This window comes from Sturnira hondurensis, unplaced genomic scaffold (assembly GCF_014824575.4).
Source record: "Sturnira hondurensis isolate 20B ecotype Veracruz unplaced genomic scaffold, ASM1482457v3 Scaffold0022910, whole genome shotgun sequence".
Classification (NCBI taxonomy): domain Eukaryota; kingdom Metazoa; phylum Chordata; class Mammalia; order Chiroptera; family Phyllostomidae; genus Sturnira; species Sturnira hondurensis.
This window is the reverse complement of record NW_028095541.1, coordinates 10,239,859-10,262,759: the sequence shown is the minus strand read 5'-3', so window position 1 is coordinate 10,262,759 and position 22,901 is coordinate 10,239,859. Positions and strand designations below refer to the sequence as shown.

Here is a 22,901-nt window from a genome sequence, read left to right as displayed (position 1 = left end):
CCAGACTTGGAGGTGTAAAGCCCCATCCTTTAACTACTCTGAAACCGTAGAAGTTTGATTTTTTTCTATATCGCTCACTTTCGTAGGCAGATTATAAATAGAACCAGCCAGAGATGGTAAGTTGTCGTGTGTGAGCTTAAAAAGAAAAAAAAATTAAGCACTAAATTGTTTTTAACCTTTTGGCGGTGGTTCTCCGTTTTGCCTCCCAGGAGACATTTTTGATTGTCAAAACTAGGGGTAAGTAGAGGTCATAGATTTTACTAAACATCACATACAGTGTAAAGCACAATATTCACAACAAAGAATATTTGTTGTAGTTGAGAAACCTTGCCTTATTGATAATTTCTTGAGGAATAGGAAATTGAGATTCACTGACAGTTTCAAAAAGCATTTTAATTTATTTTTTAAATTATTCCGTGGCTTGAAAGTGTGTAAAGGGTATACAGCTGGAACAGAATAGCAAAACTAGCTTTTCTTTTTTTTTTTTTTAAGATTTTATATATTTTTAGAAAAAGGGGAAGAGAGGGAGAAAAACATCAATGTGTGGTTGCCTCTTGTGCACCCCCCACTGGGGACCTGGCTGACAACCCAGGCATGTGCCCTGACTGGGAATCAAACCCGTGACTCTTTGGTTCGAAGTCTGGTGCTCAATCCACTGAGTCACACCAGCCAGGACACATAACTAGTTTTTCAAGTGAACCTATGAACTGCAACTTCTCAGGAGATGGCTGTTATAGAATCATGATTTCTTAGGTTTGGGAAACACTTTTACTTGAAATTATTTTACCACAGCCCTACTAAGTGGTGACTTACTCTACTTATAGGTCTCCTGTCTCTGGTTTTCCTATATTTTAAATCCATATCTATACTACTTTTAACAATCACTTTTCTAACACTGTGCTCTAATCTCATGATTTTCACTTTCCTGAGTGTGATACCAGGCCAATGGACTATACTCAGAATAGGCTTGTTAACGTGTGTAATTTGTACTGTAACAGTGTTTATATTTTTTGTTCTGGTAGATGTCATTTTAATGTGTAATAGTGTCTTGTTGGCAGCATTCAAAAAGTAGCATCATTCTTAGTCAGTGAAGCACTAGGAATGTGTGGAGTTCTTCGATCCCTGTCAAGTATTGGCACATGGATCTGAGGTTTTTAAAGTACTTCCTTAGCATAGTGCTGACATTTGTTTTGAATTGTGCATAAACTTTAAATCTGGTTAATAAAAATGACTTTAAATAATACTTACCTCTATTACAAATTTTAATAAATTTGCTTAGAAATGAGTCCTTGAAAACCAGTCCTATTGCCAGTCTCTACTCTCTCCCCACAAAGTTGTTAGATTTATAAGTATATTTAGATCTTTTTTCAGTTCAAGGTTACAGTCTCAGAATATGTTTATCCTAAGACATATAGTTCTCAAAATATACTTAATATATACACATCTTGTAAAATACCAAAGCTCTATTTCAAATGAAATAGGATTTTTATTTAATTGTCTATTGACTTTTTTTTTCCAGGGTTCATTGAAAAATCGTTAGTGATATTGACATGTTTCAAGTGAAATATATTAGCCAATGACTCGGAATGATGGATTCCTCGAAGACTGGAAATGGTTTGCCAGTGATTGGACCAGGGACTGATGTAGGGGTATCTTCACTCCACATGGTGGGGTATTTGGGAAAAGTTAGTGAACCTATTTTTTTGCCTCAGTGCAGAGTTGGGTGTTTTTCCTCCTACTTTTGAGACTTAATTTGATTTTAATTTTACCCATTAACTTATAAATGTATCTATCATCTTCCACGGAAATCTTACAGTATTGGCGAAAGATTGTTTTCATTTATTTACCTCTCTGTGTTTTATTAATATGTGAAAATAGAAATAAAACGCAGACCTTATGGTTTACCATTCTTTGAAAATATGGAACATGCATTTTCCCTGGCAGTTTACATTACTTTTTTTTCTTGAAAATAAAACTGATGTTATCTTTAACACTTAAATTTTAATACTTTAAACTACAGTATATTCTTTGTGGAATAATATCTGTATTTAAGCCTATTGCATTTTTTAATTTCCCATACTAAAAATAGCTTGCCAGGAGACTTCTAAGTGAAAGTCGTAATTCTTTTCTGGTTGCTTTTCCATTTAGCTCTTTTGTAATTTGGCACAATCTAATAATGTCTGTGTTTTAATTTACTTCATTTCTCTTTTAGAATTATGATTTTGCTAACATCCCATCAGATGGGTATTGCCCTGCTTGTAGAGAGAAGGGAAAATTAAAAGCTTTAAGGACTTACCGGATTAGTTTTCAAGAATCTATCTATTTGTGTGAGGATCTGCAGGTAAAGTATTAATTTAATTTTATTTTTTAAAGATTTTATTTATTTATTTTTAGAGAGAGGAAAAGGGAGGGAGAAAGAGAGAGAGAAACATCAATGTGGGGTTGTTTTTCACGTGGCCCCCACTGGGGACCTGGCCTGCATGCAACCCAGGCATGTGCCCTGACTGGGAATCAAACTGGTGACCGTTTGGTTCGCAGCCCATGCTCAATCCACTGAGCTACACCAGCCAGGGCAAGTATTAATTTTAGATAGTATCGAGGTTTTAGCCTTTTGCTTTCTTAAGTGTTTGATTTGTACTTATTTTGTGTTTTTTAGACTATATTTTAAATACTCATAATCAGAGTTTCTAGATCTGTCTAGTATAATTTTAAAAATATTTTCTGTTTTTCCTCCTGGTTTCCTAAGTTATTGCAAGGATATGTTTATTTTTATTGTCATTAGACTTGTGAGGAAAAAAATACATTTCAAGATGGATTTTTTTTTAACCTTGTTGGTTGGCCCTTGTTAGCTGTTGGTGTATATTAGTTAATCTCTCTTCTCTTTGGTTTATTAACTTTGGAATGTATTGGAAAAGTTATTAATCTCTGTGTTATATATACTTAAGGTTCTAAATATCTTTAAGGATTAATTATAGTAGTTTATGTCTGTACTACAAACTTTTATATAGGAGCTCATTAAACTCCATAATACTCTATGTTTTATTGTACTTGACAGTTATGAAACTGTTATATACACATTTAATTCTCAACATTAGGAAATAGGAACACCTATTTTTTTGCAAGATAGGTGTTCCTGTAGGTGTTACCATTTTGTGAATAAGAAAACAGATGTGGAGAATTTAGGAACTGTAGAGCTATGCGGAGCTATGATTGGAAAACACTCTTCTAATTTCAGATACTTTATTTTTTCCATCCTTACCTGAGGACATTTTTCCATTGCTTTTAAGTAGAGAGGAAGAGAGAGAAAGAAACATTGATGTGATAGAGCAGCATTGATCAGTTTGCCTCCTGTACACCAGGGGTCGCACATGCCCAGACCAGGGTGTCAAACCCACAGCCTAGGTATTTGACCTGACTGGGAATTGAACCTGCAACCTTTTGGTTAAGGGATGACGCTCCAATTGAGCCACACCAGCCAATACTAATTTCAGATACTATATTCCAAGTAAGCTAGCAGTTCATCAGAATCGCCTGGAGTGCTTTTTAAATTTTTAAAGGTCTCACTCCCAAATGCTGATAAAAGTAGAATTGACCCAGAATTTTGCATTTCTGTGGCAAAGTCTGATGATTTGAGGGCAAGTCTGATGATTAACCAAGTTTGGAAAATACTAGACCACAGGTGGCAAACACAAGACACCTTGTTTTATCGGGCCCAGCACTTGTTCCTACCCGGTGTCAGTGCTGGGCTCCTTGCCGCTACTTAAGAAGCATTGCATTTGTACAGTCCTAAAATTCCATTCCGCCCTTTGAAGGCAACTGTGAGGCTGATACGGCCCCTGGTGAAAATGAGTTTGACACTCCTGTGCTAGACTAAATCATGCTATTGGTGATAGATACTTTGCTGGGTACAACTTGAGGAAAATCCTAGGCATCCTTACCATTAGGAATAAATTCTTTTTGCATATATTCAATAAATAGTTTCTGGAGCATCACCATGGTGATGCTATTTCAGTATACTAGGATACAGTGAGTAAAACAAAATTTTCTTGCTCTGAAAAATGTTATATTCTAGAGTGGGGATGAAAACAAGTAAAGTTTGTTTTTTGTGCGTGAGGTGATGAAAAGTGCTGTGGAGAAAAAGCCACAGGGACTGAGTTTCAGGGACTAGAGAGATCGCAGTTTTAAATAGTGTGGTGAACTCTTCAGTGAGAAAGTGACATTTGAGCAAAGACCTGAAGGAGATGAAGAGGAACGAGCTCCTTGGGTAGGGGAAGTTGCAGGTATAAATTCCTAAGCGTGGAGGCTGGGAAGACCCACAGTTTGTACTTCTCAATCCCTTCGCCCTTTTCACCCAACCTTACTCCCCTCTGTCAACCATTAGTCTGTTGAAGGCAGCATATTTTAAATGAGGGCACATAGAATATATATTTCTTGAATTTGCCTTGTAAAATATTTTGCTGGCTTTCAAATTTAGGTAAACTTAATTGGTTTTTAGTGGTTTGTTTACACTGTTGATATTTGGCTGAAATTAAAGTTGTTAAAATTCAGCCAATTTGAACATAAAACCTAGTGAGGATGTAAGGTTGATGTGCTGTGTACTCTCAGATTGATAGTCATTTCAAAATTAAGAAGCAGAAATTATTTCATGTGACTTTTTCTATTTGAAAATACTTTTGTAATTTTTAGGGTTACACAGTGTACCTGTCCCAAAAAGAATAACATACATCATAAAATGTTTCTTTACACTGTTGAAATTTTTTAATTCACTTGACATTAGCTTTTTATTAAGGCAGAAGGATGTATGTTTTCCTTGTTAGCTTACTCTAGTATATAATTCAGATTAAATTATTGACTAAGAAAAATTACTCTTTTGGGGGACCAAATTTCTGATTAAATAGTTGTTATCCCTAGTTATTTCAAATTTAGATTGATAATATACCCTCTCATGTGAATTAAAGCTAAAATTTTATACATTTCTTTCATGACTTATAGTAAAGTAAAATTTGAGCTTGTTTAAATTTCTGTAAACATTTTATTTTTTCTTCTTAGTGCATCTATCCTTTGGGCTGTAGGTCACTTAACTTAATTTCTTCCGATTTGGAAAATCATCACACTCCAAAAAAGCCTCAAAAAAGAAAGCTCTTGGAAACCAACTCTAAAGATTTATCTTCTGTAGCAAATTACAAGAAAAATAAAAGTCATAACGTTATTGATGATGAACGAGTTTTGAACAGCAAACATAATGGAGAAGCATATGACAAAACCTCATCAGATTTACTGGACTTACTGCACAGTGGTGAGCAGCGTCCATGTAGGACCACCGATTTCTTGGGACAGGAGGAGATTTTGGAAGCTGCTGTTGTTGATGTGGCTGCTGAAGAAGAAGATGCTGCTACAGTGGGTGTTTTTGGAACTGGAGAGACTGCTCCTCAAAATGAAGGAGGCACATCTGAACTGGAAATGCTGCCAGAGAGCAGACGTACACCATTTTGCCAGACATCATGTGTTCAATGGAAAAATTCTTATGCTCTCTGTTGGTTAGACTGTATCCTGTCAGCGTTGGTGCACTTGGAAGTGGTTAAAAAGGTGGTGATGACCAATCTGTGCCCTAAAGAGGAGTCTGTGTTCTCACAGTTGTTCACAAAGTATAATCAAGCCAGTAAGCTTCTGCACACCAGTCACTTGGATGCAGTTAAAGGTTGGTAATAATATTATATTTCTCTTTAATTTGTGAATAAATTAAGGTTGAGTTTTGCCTCACAGCAGGTGGAAAGACGCAATCAGTAGCGTCTGTTTTACATGGAGACATGGGAGCAAGGAGCTGAGGGAGGGTCATAAAGCTTGAGGTAACACAAGTTGCATTATCTTGACAGTCTAAAAGGCATCTTTTTAAAAAACTGAGTAAACATTGTAAAAGAGGTTGTGGTGTATCTTAGCCATCAGGGTAATGGTGGTCATCATAGAACCCATCAAAGTAAAGTTTTAAGTTTTTAAATTGCCTTAACGCAGAGTAAAGAAGTAAATACAAATTACCCACAATTCGGCAACTCCTTCCAAATCTCTCTTCACATGAGGGAAATATTATTTGTTTTAGTTTCTGTGAAATAGGATACCCATAACCCTACCTCCCAACCCCAAATTAAAAATATTCCTGGTAACTGACATCTACCTGTGTGTTCGTCCCCATGTCATCCTTCATCTCTGTCCAAAGTTAATCATCATCCTGAAATGTTTTATTCCTTCTTAATAGTTTTCCCCTCATATGTAGGTCTAAACAGTATGTTGTCTGGTTTTCAACTCTAAGCAAAGGATGTACAGTATGTTTTCTGGGACCTTTTTCATTTCATTAAGATTTATCTATGAAGCTGCTTGTATCTGTACTTCATTGATATTCATTGCTATAGAATATTCCCATTTTCTAAACGTATCAATGTATTTCTTTATTCATCTGTCATTGGGCTTTTCTGCCCTTATAAATACTTATGCTGTGACTTCTCAGGCATGTCTCCTGGGATACAAATAGCATTGCCCTTGACTGTACAGTAGAAATGAATCGCCAGATCATGGGCTCTGAGTTCAGTTTATAATTTGATGAATTGTGAGTTGTTTTCCAATGTTTTTGCCTCTCAGTACTCCCATTAGGGTATGCAAGATCTTCCTGACCCATATATTCTCCCTTGGTTATTTTCAGACTTTAAGATTTTGCTACTTGAATGATGTAAAATGGTCTGTGGCTTTGGTTTGCCTTCTCTAGATTTTAAAGAGGTTCTGTAGCTCTTCATGTGTACACTCCTTCTTTTGGCAAATGCCTGTTTGTGTCTTATCCATATTAGTTCTTTTTTCATGTTCTTACTGGTTTGTATGAGTAATTATGTTTTTGTTGCTCTTTTTATATCAAGTATGTGTTGCCAAATCTCCCAATTTAAACCTCCTAGTTTTTATCTTGTGTGGTTACTTTTCTATTCTTTTAATTTGTTGGTTGATTTTTTGAGAGAGATAGAGAAACATTGATTTGTTTATGCATTCATTGGTTGCATTCATTAGCTGGTTTATGCATTCATTGGTTGATTCTTGTATGTGCCCTTTCCCAGGATCTAACCTGCACACTTGGCATACATATCAGGATGTGTAACCAACTGAGCTACCCAGCCAGCCTTGTATTGTTTACTTTTTAAATGATGGCTTTAGATGACAGAAGTTACTGTCTTTTTCTTTTGTAGGTAGTAATGTGGCTTTTAAAACAAATCTTTCCTCCAAATTACAAAGTCACGCTCCTGTACTTTCACTGAAAACTCATAGTTTTACTTTTGATATTGAAATGTTTAGTTCTGCTGGAGTTAATTTTTGTGTATGGTATGTGGTAAGGACACATTTTTTCCAACATGTAGCCAGTTTTTCTAGCCCTACTTTCTGTCTCAACTGATAACATCCATGTGTCTGTGTGGCTGTTTCTTAACTCAGTTTTGTTCTCTTGGTCATTTCATCTGTCCCTGAACCAGGGCCACACTATTTCAATTATTAGGCCTTTTTGGGTCTTGGTTTCTGGTTAGTTAGTGTAAGAATCCTGACGTTTATTAAGTTGACTTTGCATGTAATCTTTTATATACATCTTATCCATTGTTTCCCCATTGGTAACCATTGAAGCTGCTTGCCATTTTTTGCTATGAGGAATAAATACCATGACAACAAGTATCTATATATCCTTTGACTCCATTGCTGAGTATATCCTAGAAGGGATATTAAAATAGGAATATAAAGATTCTTTCTGAATGTCTTTCTAAAGGATTATGTCAGCATACAATTCCATTTTCACGAATGGAGTGAAGAAGAAAATATCCCAGAGCATCTAATCACTTCTGGGTACAAACATTTAAAAAAATTATGATTTTGTTAGGTAAGAAATATTTTGTTTCAATTTGACTTTCTTTGAGATTGCTTTTTCACAAGCATTTTTGCTTTTGTCTTCTCTCTCTTCCTGCTTTCTATTATTACAGAAATCCCAGTACTGAGTAGGTGATGATCGTTCTGTTGATTGTTACAGAAGATTGTACTTCTTGTTCAAATTTTGATTTAAATATTAAATTGATTTTGTTTTTATATTTTAATCATTTTTTACAGAATAATTGCAGTTTTTGTAATTCAGTTGTACTTATGCCTATTTTAGCTGAATTACTTTAAATCATCAGGATATTTATGATATACTACAGAGAAGGGAGGAAGTATTAAGAAAATTTTGTGTTTTGCATTTTGTCTCTGCAAAATTTATTGTCCTATAAACTTTCATTCTTGGCAGTGTCTTAATTTTTTTTAAAGATACAGATTGATGAGAAATTGATAACATTCTATACTTTATTTTTAGATGGAGATTATAAAAATCTTACTTCAGAAATATTTGCAAAGATAGAGACCAGTCTGAATGAAGTCAGAAATAACATTTTTATCAGGCTTCAGCCTCAGCTTGGATGCACATTAGGTAAGTAATTTGTGTAATTTAACTGTAGAACTCATCTACCATAAAGAAATACTAAGATCACAAGGAAAGGTAATACGGCTTTATTTAAGTGATCCAGATTCTTAGGGGAGAGAATCTAGGTGGTTTCATTTAGGAATTGACCACCAGTTAAATCGTTGGTGGGCAGAGCTGGTCCATCTGAGCAGAGATATCCGACCTTTTGGTGTCTCTGTGCTACACTGGAAGAAGAATTGTCTTAGGCCACATGTTAAGTAAATTGTAACATGCAATCACAAATAAAATTTCATAAGTTTTAAGTAAATTCACAGCCATCCTAGGCTGTATGCAGCCTGTGAGCTGCAGATTGGACACCCCTTGTAAAGGATGCTGGCTGTGTTAACCCCAGAGTGGATGGTAGTCCCACAGACAGTTGAATACTTGAGTACTCTGGTGGCTTTTTCAGTCTTTCCCGCAGTAGAGTAGTCCCTCTGAAAATGCACCTAAGGGATTTAAAAGTAAACAATAATGCTAGGGCCCATTAAATAAGAATCTCAGGATGGAGCTCAGGGATCAGGAATTTTAGAAGCTCCTCTGTGATTCTTACGGAGGGTGGACAGGGTTGACAATCTGTGGTCTAAACCAGAGTAATTCTACTTCAGCTGCCAGTGATTGGTGTAGAAATGGACAGGTAGGACAGTTTTGCCAGGGGGCTATGAGGAAGAGTATACTGATGGCCCTTTGGGGACACTTTCTTACCTTTAAAATAGGGCACAAGAATGAGACCCGCTTTGTCCTCTATTGGCTTTTGGTCTCTGGGAGCAGTGTGGAGCAAGGGCACTAGGTCGCTGAATGTTTTAAAATGTTTTTAGTATTGCAGAAGGGAGCTGTAATGATTGCTTTGTTTGTGTTTGAGGGGGATGTCTGTTATATTTCTATTTATCCTTGTATTAACTCTTCTTAATATTTCATTGTAGAAGCAGAATATATGGTATTCATGATTAAATTGTATAAAATATCATTACCTTTAAGTTTTTCTCTCAGCAAGTGGCAGTTATTTATCTGAACTAGATACTGTATCTGAAGCAGTGCTTTTTTTTGGCGTGGTAGTATCTCCTTGGTTCACAGTTTTGTACCCTAGTTTTACTATCTTGTTTTTCATGAACTCCCACAGATACAAGTTTACTCTGTTATAATAATAAACAGATTTTCTAAAGGGCTTTTTAAATTTATCATTCGGTGAGATCTCATATGTGATGAATATTCTTTTTTTTTCTTTTTATCAAACTATGATGAACATATAGTAAAACCATTTAAAATGTATATAGTTGTTTAACCATTACCACAATGAGGGTATAGAACATTCTGTCACCCTAAAAACTTTCCCCAGGCTCCTAGTCGTCAACTTCCTTCCTCATCCCAAGTACCAATCCATTGAGTGGACACCATTTCAAGGAGTCTTTTTCATAAGATCACCAGCATGTAGACTTGAGGGGCTCCTGTATTGCACTTTGGAGCATTTCCCTCCAAGCATGATCTGAGATGTGTTAGTCAGGGTCCAGGCTCCAGGCTCCAGGGCCCAGTTGAATTAGAGAGTGGCTTCTCTCTCAGTCCGAATTACCACCCTCACCCCTGATAATTACGTATGGAACAAAGTTGAAACTTGCTCACTGCCACCTTGGGCCTGGTTTTCCTTGTAATAAAAAAGGGATTTTTAAATGATTATTTATGTAGTCATAGCAATTAGGTGAGCACTCAGCTTTCCTAATACAATAGGACCCCTCTCGTTATTGTTCCTGCTACTCATTCATTCAGCAGTGCTGGTGCTGTATTAGAGCTAAAGATCTTACTAATGGAGTCTAATCTTTGCCTCAGAGAGCACTGTAAAATCTTAGCATGTGTGTTCTCATTTGGAGTATTAATGTGTATTTTAAAGTACTAAAGGCAGAGATGTAGAATCTGTACTCACACTGATATTTTGCTTAAATTTTTAGCATCAGCCACTTGACCATTTTGATTATTGTTTTCAAAAAACACATTGCAAACTATCCTTTCTGCCTTCCCCTCCCTACAGTTTAAGAAATATAACATTACAATACAAACGAGGCCCCCTTTTACCCATCCCCAGTTCTTCCTTACCTCCCCACAAAGGTAACTACTATCTTGAGTTTAGTGTTTTCGTCCCTTCTGAGGTCCATATTCTTTTTATTTAAGAAAAAGCTAATATTGTTAATGGTTTCTACTTATTTTTGAGTAAATTGAAACAGTAATGCAGCCTTAGTATAGTGTACCACGTAAAGATAGATAGGCCAAATAGAACAGTGTCGTCCAGGTTAGGATCCTCCCCTTCGGTTGCTTCATAGTCTGACAGGTGGTAATGCAGGTACTGGGGAAAGGAAAGGCGTCAGTTGGTGTCTGATACATGGGCAGAATTGGATTTCTATTTGACACCATGATCAGAAAGAGACAGCATATTTAAAGACCTAAACATGAAAAACAGTTGTAAAGTTAAAAGAAAATATAGTTTAATATTTTATCACACGTTGGGGAAGAATTTCTTAAATAAGGTATAAAAGATTGGTAGATATGATTACATTAACATTTAAAGCAAAGAAGCAATATCCAGCATATCTTATAAAGAACACTTGTATATCAGCTTTTAAAAAATAGACCAACAACCTAATAGAAGTGTGGCTAGAAGACATTAATGAACAATTAACAGAAGAGAAAACATGAATTGCTAGACATCAAAGAGTCACTGACAGGTTTGTATCATGAAGATCCATGGTTAGGAGTTGGGGTTAGGTTACCAGAGGCAAAGAAACCACTTAAGCAGGAGGTTATAAAAATTGGAATTAGTTATTGGTATTGTGTTCTCTAGGAGCATGCTTTATACTTCATACTACTAAAATTTATACTCAGGTAAAATACTTGAAATGAGTTCAGGAGCTATATAAACTACTTAAAATGATCAGTATTCAATCAACTTTTTTGAGTTCTTTCATATTTTGATTCATTGTGAACTTTATGTATTTTTAGACCTAAAGATTTTATGTTGTTGTTATAAAATGTAAATTATTTACTTTTTCAATTAATTTTTAGTTACAGTAAAGTATGTAAAGGCTGAGAACTAATTAGAAACTCATACTAGACACTGTTTACATGTGTGGTGTTGGGTATATTTATTTTTAGATTGATTTGTATTTATTTCTCTTTATTAAAAATCTTTTTTATTTTTGTACAAAAAACAGCAGTAAGGCTGTACCACAAAGGTAACTATTAAAATAGCCTTTGTAACTACTGATATTTCTAGAGTATGTTTGGGTAATAATATACTGTTCTGCCCTCTGGTCCTGCCAAGATGACTCCTTTTGGTGGTATTCCTGGCAGCCGTGGTTCCAGGCTGGGAAGAGAACTGAACCATCGATGTCAGACTGTCCCAGGGGAGGAAGGGGATAGAATGATTCAGATTTTTCCAATATCTAAATTTCCCTGAGGAAAGGCAGGAGAGAAACCCATTGAAGAAGGAATGTAAGAGGAGAGTGTAAATCCTTCTATTTAATTTACTTGCCCATCTCCACACTGGAAGGCAGTATTCATGGTTCAGTTTTTATTTTTGCTTTCTTTAATATGTTTTATTGATTATACTATTACAGCTATCCCATTTTATCCCCTTTTATTCCCCTTCACCCTGTGTCCCCCCACCAGCATTTCCCCCCCGCCTTAGTTCATGTCCATGGGTCATATGTGTAAGTTCTTTGGCTTCTCTGTTTTATATACTGTTATTAACCTCCCCCTCTCTATTTTGTACCTACTATTTATACTTCTTATTCGCTGTACCATTCCTCCCATTCTCTCCAATCCTCCTCCCCCACTGATAACCCCCTGTGTGATCTGTATTTCTCTGGTTCTGTTCCTGTTCTAGTTGCTTGCTTAGTTTTTGTTTTTGTGTTTGGGGGTTTGATTGTTGATAGTTGTGAGTTTGTTGTCCTTTTACTGTTCATATTTTTGATCTTTTTCTTAGATAAGTCCCTTTAACATTTCATATAATAAGGGCTTGATGGTGAATTCCTTTAACTTGACCTTATCTGGGAAGCACTTTATCTGCCCTTTTATTCTAAATGATAGCTTTGCTGGATAGAGTAATCTTGGTTGGAGGTCCTTGACTTTCATGGCTGAATACTTCTTTTGAGCCCCTACTGCCTGTAAGGTTTCTTTCGAGAAATCAGCTGATAGTCTAATGGGAATTCCTTGTAAATAACTCTCTCTCTTTCTCTTGCTGCTTTTAAGATTCCCTCTGTATCTTTAATCTTGGGCAATGTGATTATGATGTGCCTTAGTGTGTTCCTCCTTGGGTCCAACCTGTTTGGGACTCTCCGACCTTCCTAGACTTCCTGGAAGTTTATTTCCATTGCTGATTGGGGAAGTTCTTTATTATGTTTTCAAATAAGTTTTCAATTTCTTGCTCTTCCTCTTCTCTTTCTGGCACCCCTATGATTTGGATGTTAGAACAAGTTGTCCCGGAGTTTCCTAAGCCTCTCCTCATTTTCTTTTTTTTAATTCTTGTTTCTTCATTGTGTTCTGGTTGAATGTTTATCCCTTCTGGTTGAAACCATTGATTTGAGATGCAGTTTCCATCCTGTCATTGTTGGTTCCCTGTACATTTTCCTTTACTTCACTTTTCATAGCCTTCATTTTTTCCTCTATTTTGTGACTATACTCAATCATTTCTGTGAGCATCCTGATTACCAGTGTTCTGAATTGTACATCTGAAAGGTTGGCTGTCTCTTCGTTGCTTAATTGTATTTTTTCTGGAGTTTCCATCTGTTTTTTCTTTTGGGCCATATTTTTGTCTCTATGTGCTTCTTACGTAGTAAGGGGCAGAGTCTTAGGTATTTCCAGGGTGGGGCAACTCATGTAGCTGCTGTTCTGGTACTGTTTGTGGGAGAGGGGTCAGAGAGGGAACAGTGTAGCTTGCTCTGCTCTCCTGGGCTTTCAGTCACTTGCCCTGCTACCCATAAGCAAATTGGACCCTTTTGGTGCTGATTTCTGGGTGGATGGTTTTGAGCATGTTCTAGGACCCTGTGAATCTCCTGAGTGAACTCTCCTGTGGGGTTGGGAGTTTCTCCTATTCCTGAACCCCTACCGGTTTTTTTAGTCAGGGGTTTTTAGGTTTTATTTTCCCATACTGGAACCTGGGTTGCATGGTATGTCTCTCTCCCCAGTTGTTCCTCCCAGTTTATCTGCACGCAAATATGGGACCACCCCCGTCCTCCAGCTGCTGCCTCCACCCCTCTCCACCAGGCTGCTCATCTCCACCACTTCTACTGGTCCAGACGAATGTTTCTTCTTTAACGTCTTGGTTGTCAGACATTCAGTTCGATTTTTTTTGTCAGTTCTGGTGGTTTTTTGTTTTTAAATTTGTTGTTTGGTTGTGCAAGGAGGCACAATGTAGCTACCCATGCCTCCATCTTGGCCAGAAGCCGGTTTTTATTTTAATGACAACATAATTTAGATCTTTGCTAGTTTTAAAGTTGTTGAAGGTTAACTTTCATTGTTAAAAGATTAAGCAGAGGGATTGGTGAGATTTGAGGCTTTTAGTATCTGTAGCAAACAATTTACACATATTTATTTTGTTTTATAATATTCGTGTGTTATTATAGTTCTGAGGGTCTTTTTTCCTGAGAAAAGTTAAAAAGATCTGAGACAGTAGTGTGCGTCTCTTGTCTTAAGTTTTCATACATGTCACCAAGAAAAATGAAAGAGAGTGAAGTGATAATTAAATCTTTACAATGGACATTTTTTAGAAAAATGCTTTTAAAACTTCCCCTTGCCCAGTTGTGAATAACCTGCTCTGTTACATATCCATATTCAGATGCATTCATAGTGTGAGTACAAGGGGGAACCCCACAAATCCTGAACTTACCTTCTGGAGGGTGGGCCCCTTGTAGCAGAGCTTTTCCCATTAGGTGAGTGTTCTAGGAACCCATCTATATCAGTGTAAGTGAATTTTTTTTTTGAAGACTCAGCACGTTTGCCCATTTCATGATGGGTGATTTGTGAGCACACCTGCCCATACTGTGCTGAGGGTTCCTTAGTTATTGACCAAAAAATGGCATGACCCCCATGCCCCACCCTCCGCATTCACCCAGTCTTGCCCAAGTGACATTTTTTATTTCCTCGGATGAAAAAAGTCCTTAAAGGGAAACGTTTTGCTGATGCGAAAGAGGTGAAACCAAAGGGACAGAAGTACTAAAAGGCATCAAAATTGATGAGTTCAAAAACTGTTTTGAGCAGTGGAAAAAACATCTTGATATATATATTGCATCAAATGGAGAGTACTTTGAAGGTGATTTTTTATAAACAATTTTCATTTGGGGGGGTCCTTTCTTATATAGTGAGAAAAGACCACAGTTCGTAATTTGCATTGACCTTTTTCTGTTCACCTTGAACAACTCATTTTTCCTTTTCTTTTCGAAGGTGACATGGAAAGCCCAGTGTTTGCATTTCCCCTGCTCCTAAAAATAGAAGCCCGAATCGAAAAGCTGTTCATGTACTCTTTTTCTTGGAACTTCAAATGTTCACAGTGTGGACACAAGTATCAAAACAGGTTGGTTTTTCTATTTTTTAAAAAGGATTCATTCTACTGAAAATGTTTACAAGTAATCAAATTTGAATAAAGTTTGTTTCCACTTCTAACACTGCTCTCTCTGTGGCTCTTTCTACCCCCGATAAACTTCCCACCCTATCTTGAAATCTCTCCAACTTTAAGGTTAAAAGGAAGAATTTGAGCCTCAGAAACTATAATTTACTTGTTTTCTTAAACTAGAAGAAAACCAATGGTTTGATAGATTACCAGTGAGAGTTTTCTTAAGCTTTTCAAGTAGAATCTTCCCTCTTCTTCCCTCTGGATTCCCTGCTAAGTAATCAATAACACCTCTCAGATCTCCTTGAAACCGTTTTAACATGGAAACTGATTTTGGTCTCCTAGAGTTTGGCAGCACCTCTCAGAGTAACATGTGCTTTTCTAACCCTAGTCCCTGAAAGACCAGCCGACCCCATAATCCTCCACATGCACTGTTATCCATCCTTTCCACCGCCCTGCCACCTATTGGAGGGTCCTGGTTGGTGTGCACAGCCCTGAGATTGACACTTAGGAGGAAGCAAGAGAAGAAAGAAACTGCAGGTTTCATTTGCTTTCATGGACCCTACCGCATGAGAGATTGGGTTTTAGAAGAAGTGTTAGGGAAAGAAAATTACCATCAACAGGATACCCTTGTTTTGTAAATATATGAGAAGGCTGGTGGTTGAAAAGATTATCAAACAGGTCCTGTTAGTATTTATTCAAATTTTCATATTACAGATAAATCCTTTCCTAATTTCTTAAACTCACCTACTAGTAAATTAGAAAATTTGGAGTCTTTCAAATTTATTTTTTTTGATGTGAGTTTCCTTAGATATTTATTATCTATAAAAGTGTTCCTTAGATATTTATTATCTACATTGAGGTTATTTTTAGGTATTTCAGAGTCATTTGAGAGTCCAGTCTGTGGAAGAATGCCTTAGGGAATGCCAGCAATAGAACCAGAAGACATTTTTTTTTAACCAGTTAGCCCAAAAGTACTAGAACATTCTAATAAGAATTAGCATTTCACGCATACCTAGGACTTACATAATTTTGTGTGTGTATGAGAACAAATAGCCGTTTCCTAGTCTTATATCATTGATTTACATAAGTTACCCGATTTTCCTCCCGCATGGCAAATCTGGAAACTGAAGCTGGAAAGGTGTTAAATAGGTGTCCAAGGAGACACCTAGCTAGTAAGTGGCAGAATTCAGGCTAAAGTTTTCCGGCTTGTAAGACTTTCTTGTTAGCAGTGGTGTAGTTCCTAATCTCCACCTGGATTTTACGTGGTATAAACAAGCTTGATTGAAATTGACTGAATTCTGGCTCTTCTAAAATGCACATCTTGGTTTGAGTTTTTCATTGAATAGATCGTGTGTGCCAGGAACTCAACTGAAATAATGTTTAGCTTGTTAGGCAGATTACACGTAAAGATGTAATAGAGGATCAGTGACTACATAATTATTCTCATGTTTTGGTTGCTTTAAGTTACTTTGAATATGAGGCTATAAGTGCACTTGGAGATATATAGAAAAAAACTCTTGAGAGTTCAAGGGAAAGAAGGCATCAGCCACTTGGGTTTGCTTTTCTTTTCTTACCCTTTTTAATACCTTGTTCTGAAAATGAAAGTAGATACAGAGAAAAAGCTAAAATGAAGTGACATTTTATTACATATACCTTAATATATCATGGGTTAAAACTTACTCCCACATAATCTGCTGGAAGAATATCCAGCAAACTGATTGGTTTTTGTGCTCCTGTTTTTAGTGCTGATTTTAGACCTTTTGATTTAGAAGGTATGTTCTGGAGTTAAAATGTGGTGTACAGTCATACTCCCTGTATTTCAGTCACCAGTTTGTCTTTTACCATGAGGCATATACTCTGCATTTTATTTTCCTCATCTGTACAATGGGGGTAAGAATAGTACCAGCTAAGAAGGGTTGTTGGTGTGCAGAAACCTCAGGTGTCGTATGAATCATTAATACTTCCTTGCTGAGACAAACCCCCTTTTATAAACTAAGAAATAAGAGAGAGCTTTTACTTAACAGTTATCTTTGAGAACCAAGAATTTTGGAGAAGTGCAGTCAATGCATTTGCTGATCCCTTTATACTGCTTTGCTTTTAAAGTGTCAGCTTCCCTGAGAGCTGATTAGTTTTAATAGCCTATGCTTATATCACTTATGATTTGTCAATATTTTCTATGGTTTAGAACAGATGCTGCTGTCCCTTAAGTAATAAATGGTTTTTTAAAAAATAAATATTGTATTTATTTATTTTTAGAGAGAAGGGAAGGGAGGGAGAAAGAGAAGATGAGAAGCATCAATGTGAGAAACATCGGTGGGTTGCTTCTGGTATGTGCCCCGACTGGGGACCAAACCTGCAGCCTAGGTGTGTGCCCTGAACAAGAGTCAAACCAGCAGCCTTTCACCATGTAGAACAATGCTCCAACCGCCTGAGCCACACTGGTCAAGGCAGTAATTGTTCTTTTAAGATAATATTTATTAAAGCAAATGCAGGTGAGGTGCAGTATGCATCTTTAAAGAGAATTGTTTTAGATGCCTATTGCTCTCAAGTATTCAAACTGAAGTGGTACAGTTAAAACTTGTATAACTGTGAAAACAAAATTCTTTCACAGTTAGTGTTCTAATTTTTTAAGGATCAAGAAAATTAAGTTGAATGTATTCCTGATTTTATATTTGGAAATGCCCTTTTGTTTTTGGCTGGTAATGGATAACCAGATGGTGAATTTTTTGAGTAAGGGCTGAGCTCTTAATAAATTTTGAAATCCTTAGGACAGTAGTTCTCAACTAGAAATGACTTTGTGCCCTGTGGATGGGACATTCAGCAGTGTCTGCAGGTACTGGGGCTGTTACTGAATGCCAGTAACAATTGGCTGGCAATTGTGCACACTGCACCATGGCTGGCTTGGTGTGTGTGCAGAAGCCAGGCATGGTGTTCAACATCCTGCAGTGCATGGGACGGTCCCCACAACAGGATTGCCCACTGCAAAATATCAGTGGTACTGAAACCCTGCCTTTCACATTTTCTTCATCTCATAGCCGGAAAAACTATAGGTAATTGATGTGGAAAGTCTTCATAAAGAACTTCACTAGGGTTAGGAAACAACATCAGCCTATTAATTTATTATATCTTGGGGAGGGGTAGGTTAAGTATGAATAAACAAATACTTCTAGTTTAGACATTGATTTAAATTAACATGAATGAGTTTAAGTCAGTTTATGTCTTTTTTTATAGGTGTATGAAGAATCTGGCCACCTTTACAAATGTCATTCCTGAATGGCACCCACTTAATGCTGCCCATTTTGGTCCTTGTAACAATTGCAACAATAAGTCACAAATAAGAAAAATGGAATTGACAAAGTGAGTTCAAATTGCCTTACTTATTTTAAAACAAATGAATATGGATTTACATATATTTTATTGTGTAGTATTGAAAGTGATGGCTGCAACCTACTTTTCAGGAGCTCGCATGTATTTGTGAATTGCTAAAATGCTTTTTTGTCAAGAACTCTGGCCAGTAAGCAAGCTGTGCCGTAGGTGAAATGACACTGAAGAGGAGACTAAGGGTGATTATATGACCCCACTGTCCTAGTGTCTTTCATTTTTTTGTCTTTTCCTCCCATTAAGAATATTAAACTTCATTTTTTTCTCTTCTCTGCCAAGTGACTGAAATCACTAGAATTCTGGGATTTCCTTAATCTAATTTCAAGAACTCATGATTCGATAATGAGCAACAGGCTCACTTGCCTGAATATCTGTCTTCTGCCAGACCTCAGTCTGCTGATTCTTCATCCTCTTACAAGAGTTCTGCTGCTTTGGGCAGATGTCTTTGTATTGGGTTCAGCCTTTCTGTCCGGAAGACTGGTCAGAACTATGGTACCTCTTCCACTGGGACCAGAAGCCCTGTGTCTTTAAACTCGCAGGTTAATACTGTTCTGGGTGGTTTGCCTCTCTTTTGTTAGTGTGCTCACATGTGCACATCTTCTTTAATCTTTATTTTCTGTCGTCCTTATCTCTAACTCTACAGCAAGAAAATGTTTTGAGGTTTAATTTGATGTACTAAAAAGTCAGTGATATTCTGACCTTTTCTGATGTCCATGGATGTGTCAAGAAAACCCTCAGAATCTTTCCTAAAGATTACTTTTCATCAAAGCAATAAATTTCCAAATGAGTAGTGTCAACGCTTAAAAAGGAGACAAGAGCAGTGTCCCTCCTACCCTGTTTCCAGGTATCTACTTTAAACCTTTTAGGTAGTATTTACTTTGAATTTTCAAAGCAGTGTGCTTATTCCACCTTTATACAGTCATCTCCTTTTATAGTATTTGAGGACAATCACTCTTAACCAACATCTGGGCCCATCTCTTAACTTCTCCCTTCCAATATGATTGCATTTTTGCTTAAATTAGTACTCATTGTTTATTATGAATATGTTATATTCCCTCTTTAGCCAAGCAGTATTCATGGTTCTGTTTTCTTTATAACTCTTTCTTTTCCCTGGAATTATTAATTGCCTTGTGTTTTTATTTGCTTTATGTACATAATGTGATTTTTTTCAAATTAAACACCTATTAATGATTTTCTAAACACTCAAATGCTTCAGAATTTTTGAGTCTCCTTCCCCCCCCCCCTTTTCCTTCCTGGAACCCTCTCTTCTGCCGCCTTTCATTTTTCTGCTTCACTGTTTCAATCTAAAATGGTTCCTCTCTGGGCTTGGTGCATGGGCGTGCCCTGTACTCACTTTCTGTCATTGTCCCAATTTTTTAGCCCAGGGCTTTGCCCCCACATTCTTCAGCATTCATTGCCGTTAGATGTTGAGTCTCCTATGCCTGTACTCTCACACTCACATCATTACTTCAACCATCCTGCTGTGTTACCTCTATTCTGTTTGCTTTTTGTCTTCTAAATATTTATTGTCTCCTTTTTTTTTTTTGTCCTTTCGATTTGTTCCCCCTGGTTTTGTTTTTTTTTTCCTTCACTAACATGACAATTCACATGGGAAGGCAGAGTAGAAAAGAAGAGGGGGTTTCTTTAACCAGAAGTCCATAGTGTCTTGGTTGTCTGCAGTCCAAGCTTTGAGATCAAGTGTCGAAGGAGGAGCCTTTTTTTTTTTTAAAGTCCTTTCCTTAATGAGGAGGTGGAAGGGCAGCAGGTGTGGGTGTGTGCCATCCTGCACTGGATCATTGAATTGCTTGAGGCTTCTGGTATGTATAATTTTCATCTAAGTTTATACCTGCTATATCATTTCATCTAGGAGTTTATACTTGCTTTTTCTCAGGCCTCAACATTGAAGATAAACTCATACTATAGTTTTGTTTGATCTGGTAATTGGTTTCATTGCAACATATAGTTTTTAATTATACAAACATGTTGCTTTACTTACAGATTCATGCTCTGATATGGAAATGTATATGCTGGGTGTAATTGTTTTGGGGGAAATGTGTTTAGAGTTTTAATGAGTCAGTTTATAAGCAGAATTTATAATTTGGTTATTTACTGTATTCAAAAATAAATTGAACTGGTGTGTAAAATTTAAATGACGAGGTCTGTGTAAAGGCATTCATGGTTTTTCACTTTGAAATTTGTATAACTTGCTTTTGGTGTTTAATGGAATTTAAAAACAAACAATACAGTTTTTAGGATAAATTAAAAGTAATTAGGTCTATCATGATATTATGCATAATTCAGTCTTACAGCATTCTTAAAACTAATAGTGTTACAGTGTCCCTGAATACCTTGTCTCAGGTGATCCTTATCTCTAATGTGTTCCCATTGGAAAGAGAGTTCATTGGTAAGTCAAATGAGTGATATTTATTGGGTCCAAATCTGGTACTTTTCTTTAAGTAACTTGTTTGGGAAGTAAATCATTCAGAACATGATGGCAATATGGAACACCAACTTAGAATCTGGTTTGATTTTACTTCACTAACTTTTGAAATGACTGTCTCATTCTCATTATTGCCCCCATCTTCTTTTTTATTTTATTTGTCATGATCTTCATTAGGAGTCTGGTTATACACTATCCTGGATTGGCTTTTGGAAGCATGTTTACTTAAACTTCAGTTGAACACTGATTTTTTTTTAACTATTTGCAAAAAATGGAGTGGTAGGAAGAGAAATAAAACATTTCTGTTCTATGCTTATAGAGCTTATTAAAGTGCCTAATACAATGATTTCAAGACTTCTAAGTAGACAAACTATCCTTTACCCTACCTTATTGAGTAGTTAAAATTAGGGTGTTTTTTTTTCTTAATCCTCCTCACACCAGGACATTTTTCATTGCTTTTAGAGACGGGGAGAAAGTGAGGGGGGAGAGAGGATCATCGATTAGTTTCTTTCTTGTATGCGCCCCAGCTGGGGCGCAGACTGCACTCTGGGTATGAGCCCTGACCAGGAATCAAACCCACAACCTTTTGGTTTACAGGATAATGCTTCAGCCAACTGAGCCACACCAGCAAGGGTTAAATTACGTTTCTTAGTTTAAATTTTTATTGTTTAGTAGAAAATGCTTTTATTATCTTTTCCTAGAACTTTAAAAATTTTTAATATATTTTATTGATTATGTTATTACAGTTTCCCTTTTCCCCCCCTGTATTCCACTCCACTCTGCAACCCTCCCCCTACCCGCATTCCCCAACCCCATTAGTTCATGTCCATGGGTTGTACATGTAAGTCCTTTGTCTTCTCCATTTTCTGTACTATTCTTAACCTCTCCCTGTCTATTTTGTACCTACCATATATGCTGCTTATTCCCTGTACCTTTCTCCCCCATTCTCCCCTCTAACCCTACCACTGATAATTCTCCATGTGATCTGAATTTTTGTAATTCTGTTCCTGTTGTAGTTATTTGCTTAGTCCGTTTTTGTTTTTGTTTTTTAGGTTCGGCTGTTGATAGTTGTGAGTTTGTTGTCATTTTACTGTTCATACTTTTAATCATCTTCTTTTTCTTAGATAAGTCCCTTTAACATTTCTTATAATAAGGGCTTGGTGATGATGAACTCTTTTAACTTGACTTTATCTGGGAAGCACTTTATCTGCCCTTCCATTCTAAATTAAAGCTTTGCTGGATAGAGTAATCTTGGATATAGGTCCTTGCCTTTCATGACTTGGAATACTTCTTTCCAGCCCCTTCTTGCCTGTGAAGTTTCTTTTGAGAAATCAGCTGATAGCCTTATGGAAACTCCTTGATAGGTAACTGTCTCCTTTTCTTTTGCTGCTTTTAAGATTCTCTCCTTAATCTTTAATCTTGGGTAATTTAACTATGATGTGCCTAGGTGTGTGCTTCCTAGGGCCCAACTTGCTTGAGACTCTGAGCTTCCTGGACTTCCTAGAAGTCTATTTCCTTTGCCAGATTGGAGAAGTTCTCCTTCATTATGTTTTCAAGTAAGTTTTCAATTTCTTGCTCTTCCTCTTCCTCTTCTCTTTCTGGCACCCCTAAGATTTGGGTGTTGAAACGTTTAAAGAAGTCCTGGAGGTTCTTAAGCTTCTCCTCATTTTTTTGAATTCTTGTTTCTTCACTGTGCTCTGGTTGAATGTTTCCTTTCGTTTCCTTTCTTTTCTGTTTTCTTTTCTCTTCCTGAGTATAGATACTTCTAATAGGAGGAGTTGAACCTCCTATTAGGAGGTTCAATAGGAAGATGAGTGCAAATGGATCTTGACATCACATCCCCTGGTTCCAGTTCAGTTAACCCTCCCCATACAGTTTTATTACGGTTGATTCAGAACCTGACTTGCTTCCTTAATGCTAAGTGTCGTCTTTGACACTCTAGGAAGGAGCCTGAAAACAAAATCTGTTGCTGGCTAGGGGTA

The 22,901-nt window shown here is 36.8% G+C and overlaps 1 protein-coding gene across 1 annotated transcript in view; it reads left to right on the top strand.

Annotated features, from left to right (window-relative positions):
* The window catches only part of USPL1 (ubiquitin specific peptidase like 1), a 30,065-nt gene that overhangs the window by 1,572 nt on the left and 5,592 nt on the right, over positions 1-22,901 (top strand). The window contains exons 2-7 of the mRNA XM_037037058.1: positions 1,520-1,685; positions 2,213-2,341; positions 5,050-5,698; positions 8,360-8,473; positions 14,930-15,059; positions 18,330-18,455. Coding sequence (XP_036892953.1) covers positions 1,587-1,685; positions 2,213-2,341; positions 5,050-5,698; positions 8,360-8,473; positions 14,930-15,059; positions 18,330-18,455 — 1,247 coding nt within the window. The 5' untranslated portion in view covers positions 1,520-1,586. The remainder of the gene's footprint in view (positions 1-1,519; positions 1,686-2,212; positions 2,342-5,049; positions 5,699-8,359; positions 8,474-14,929; positions 15,060-18,329; positions 18,456-22,901) is intronic.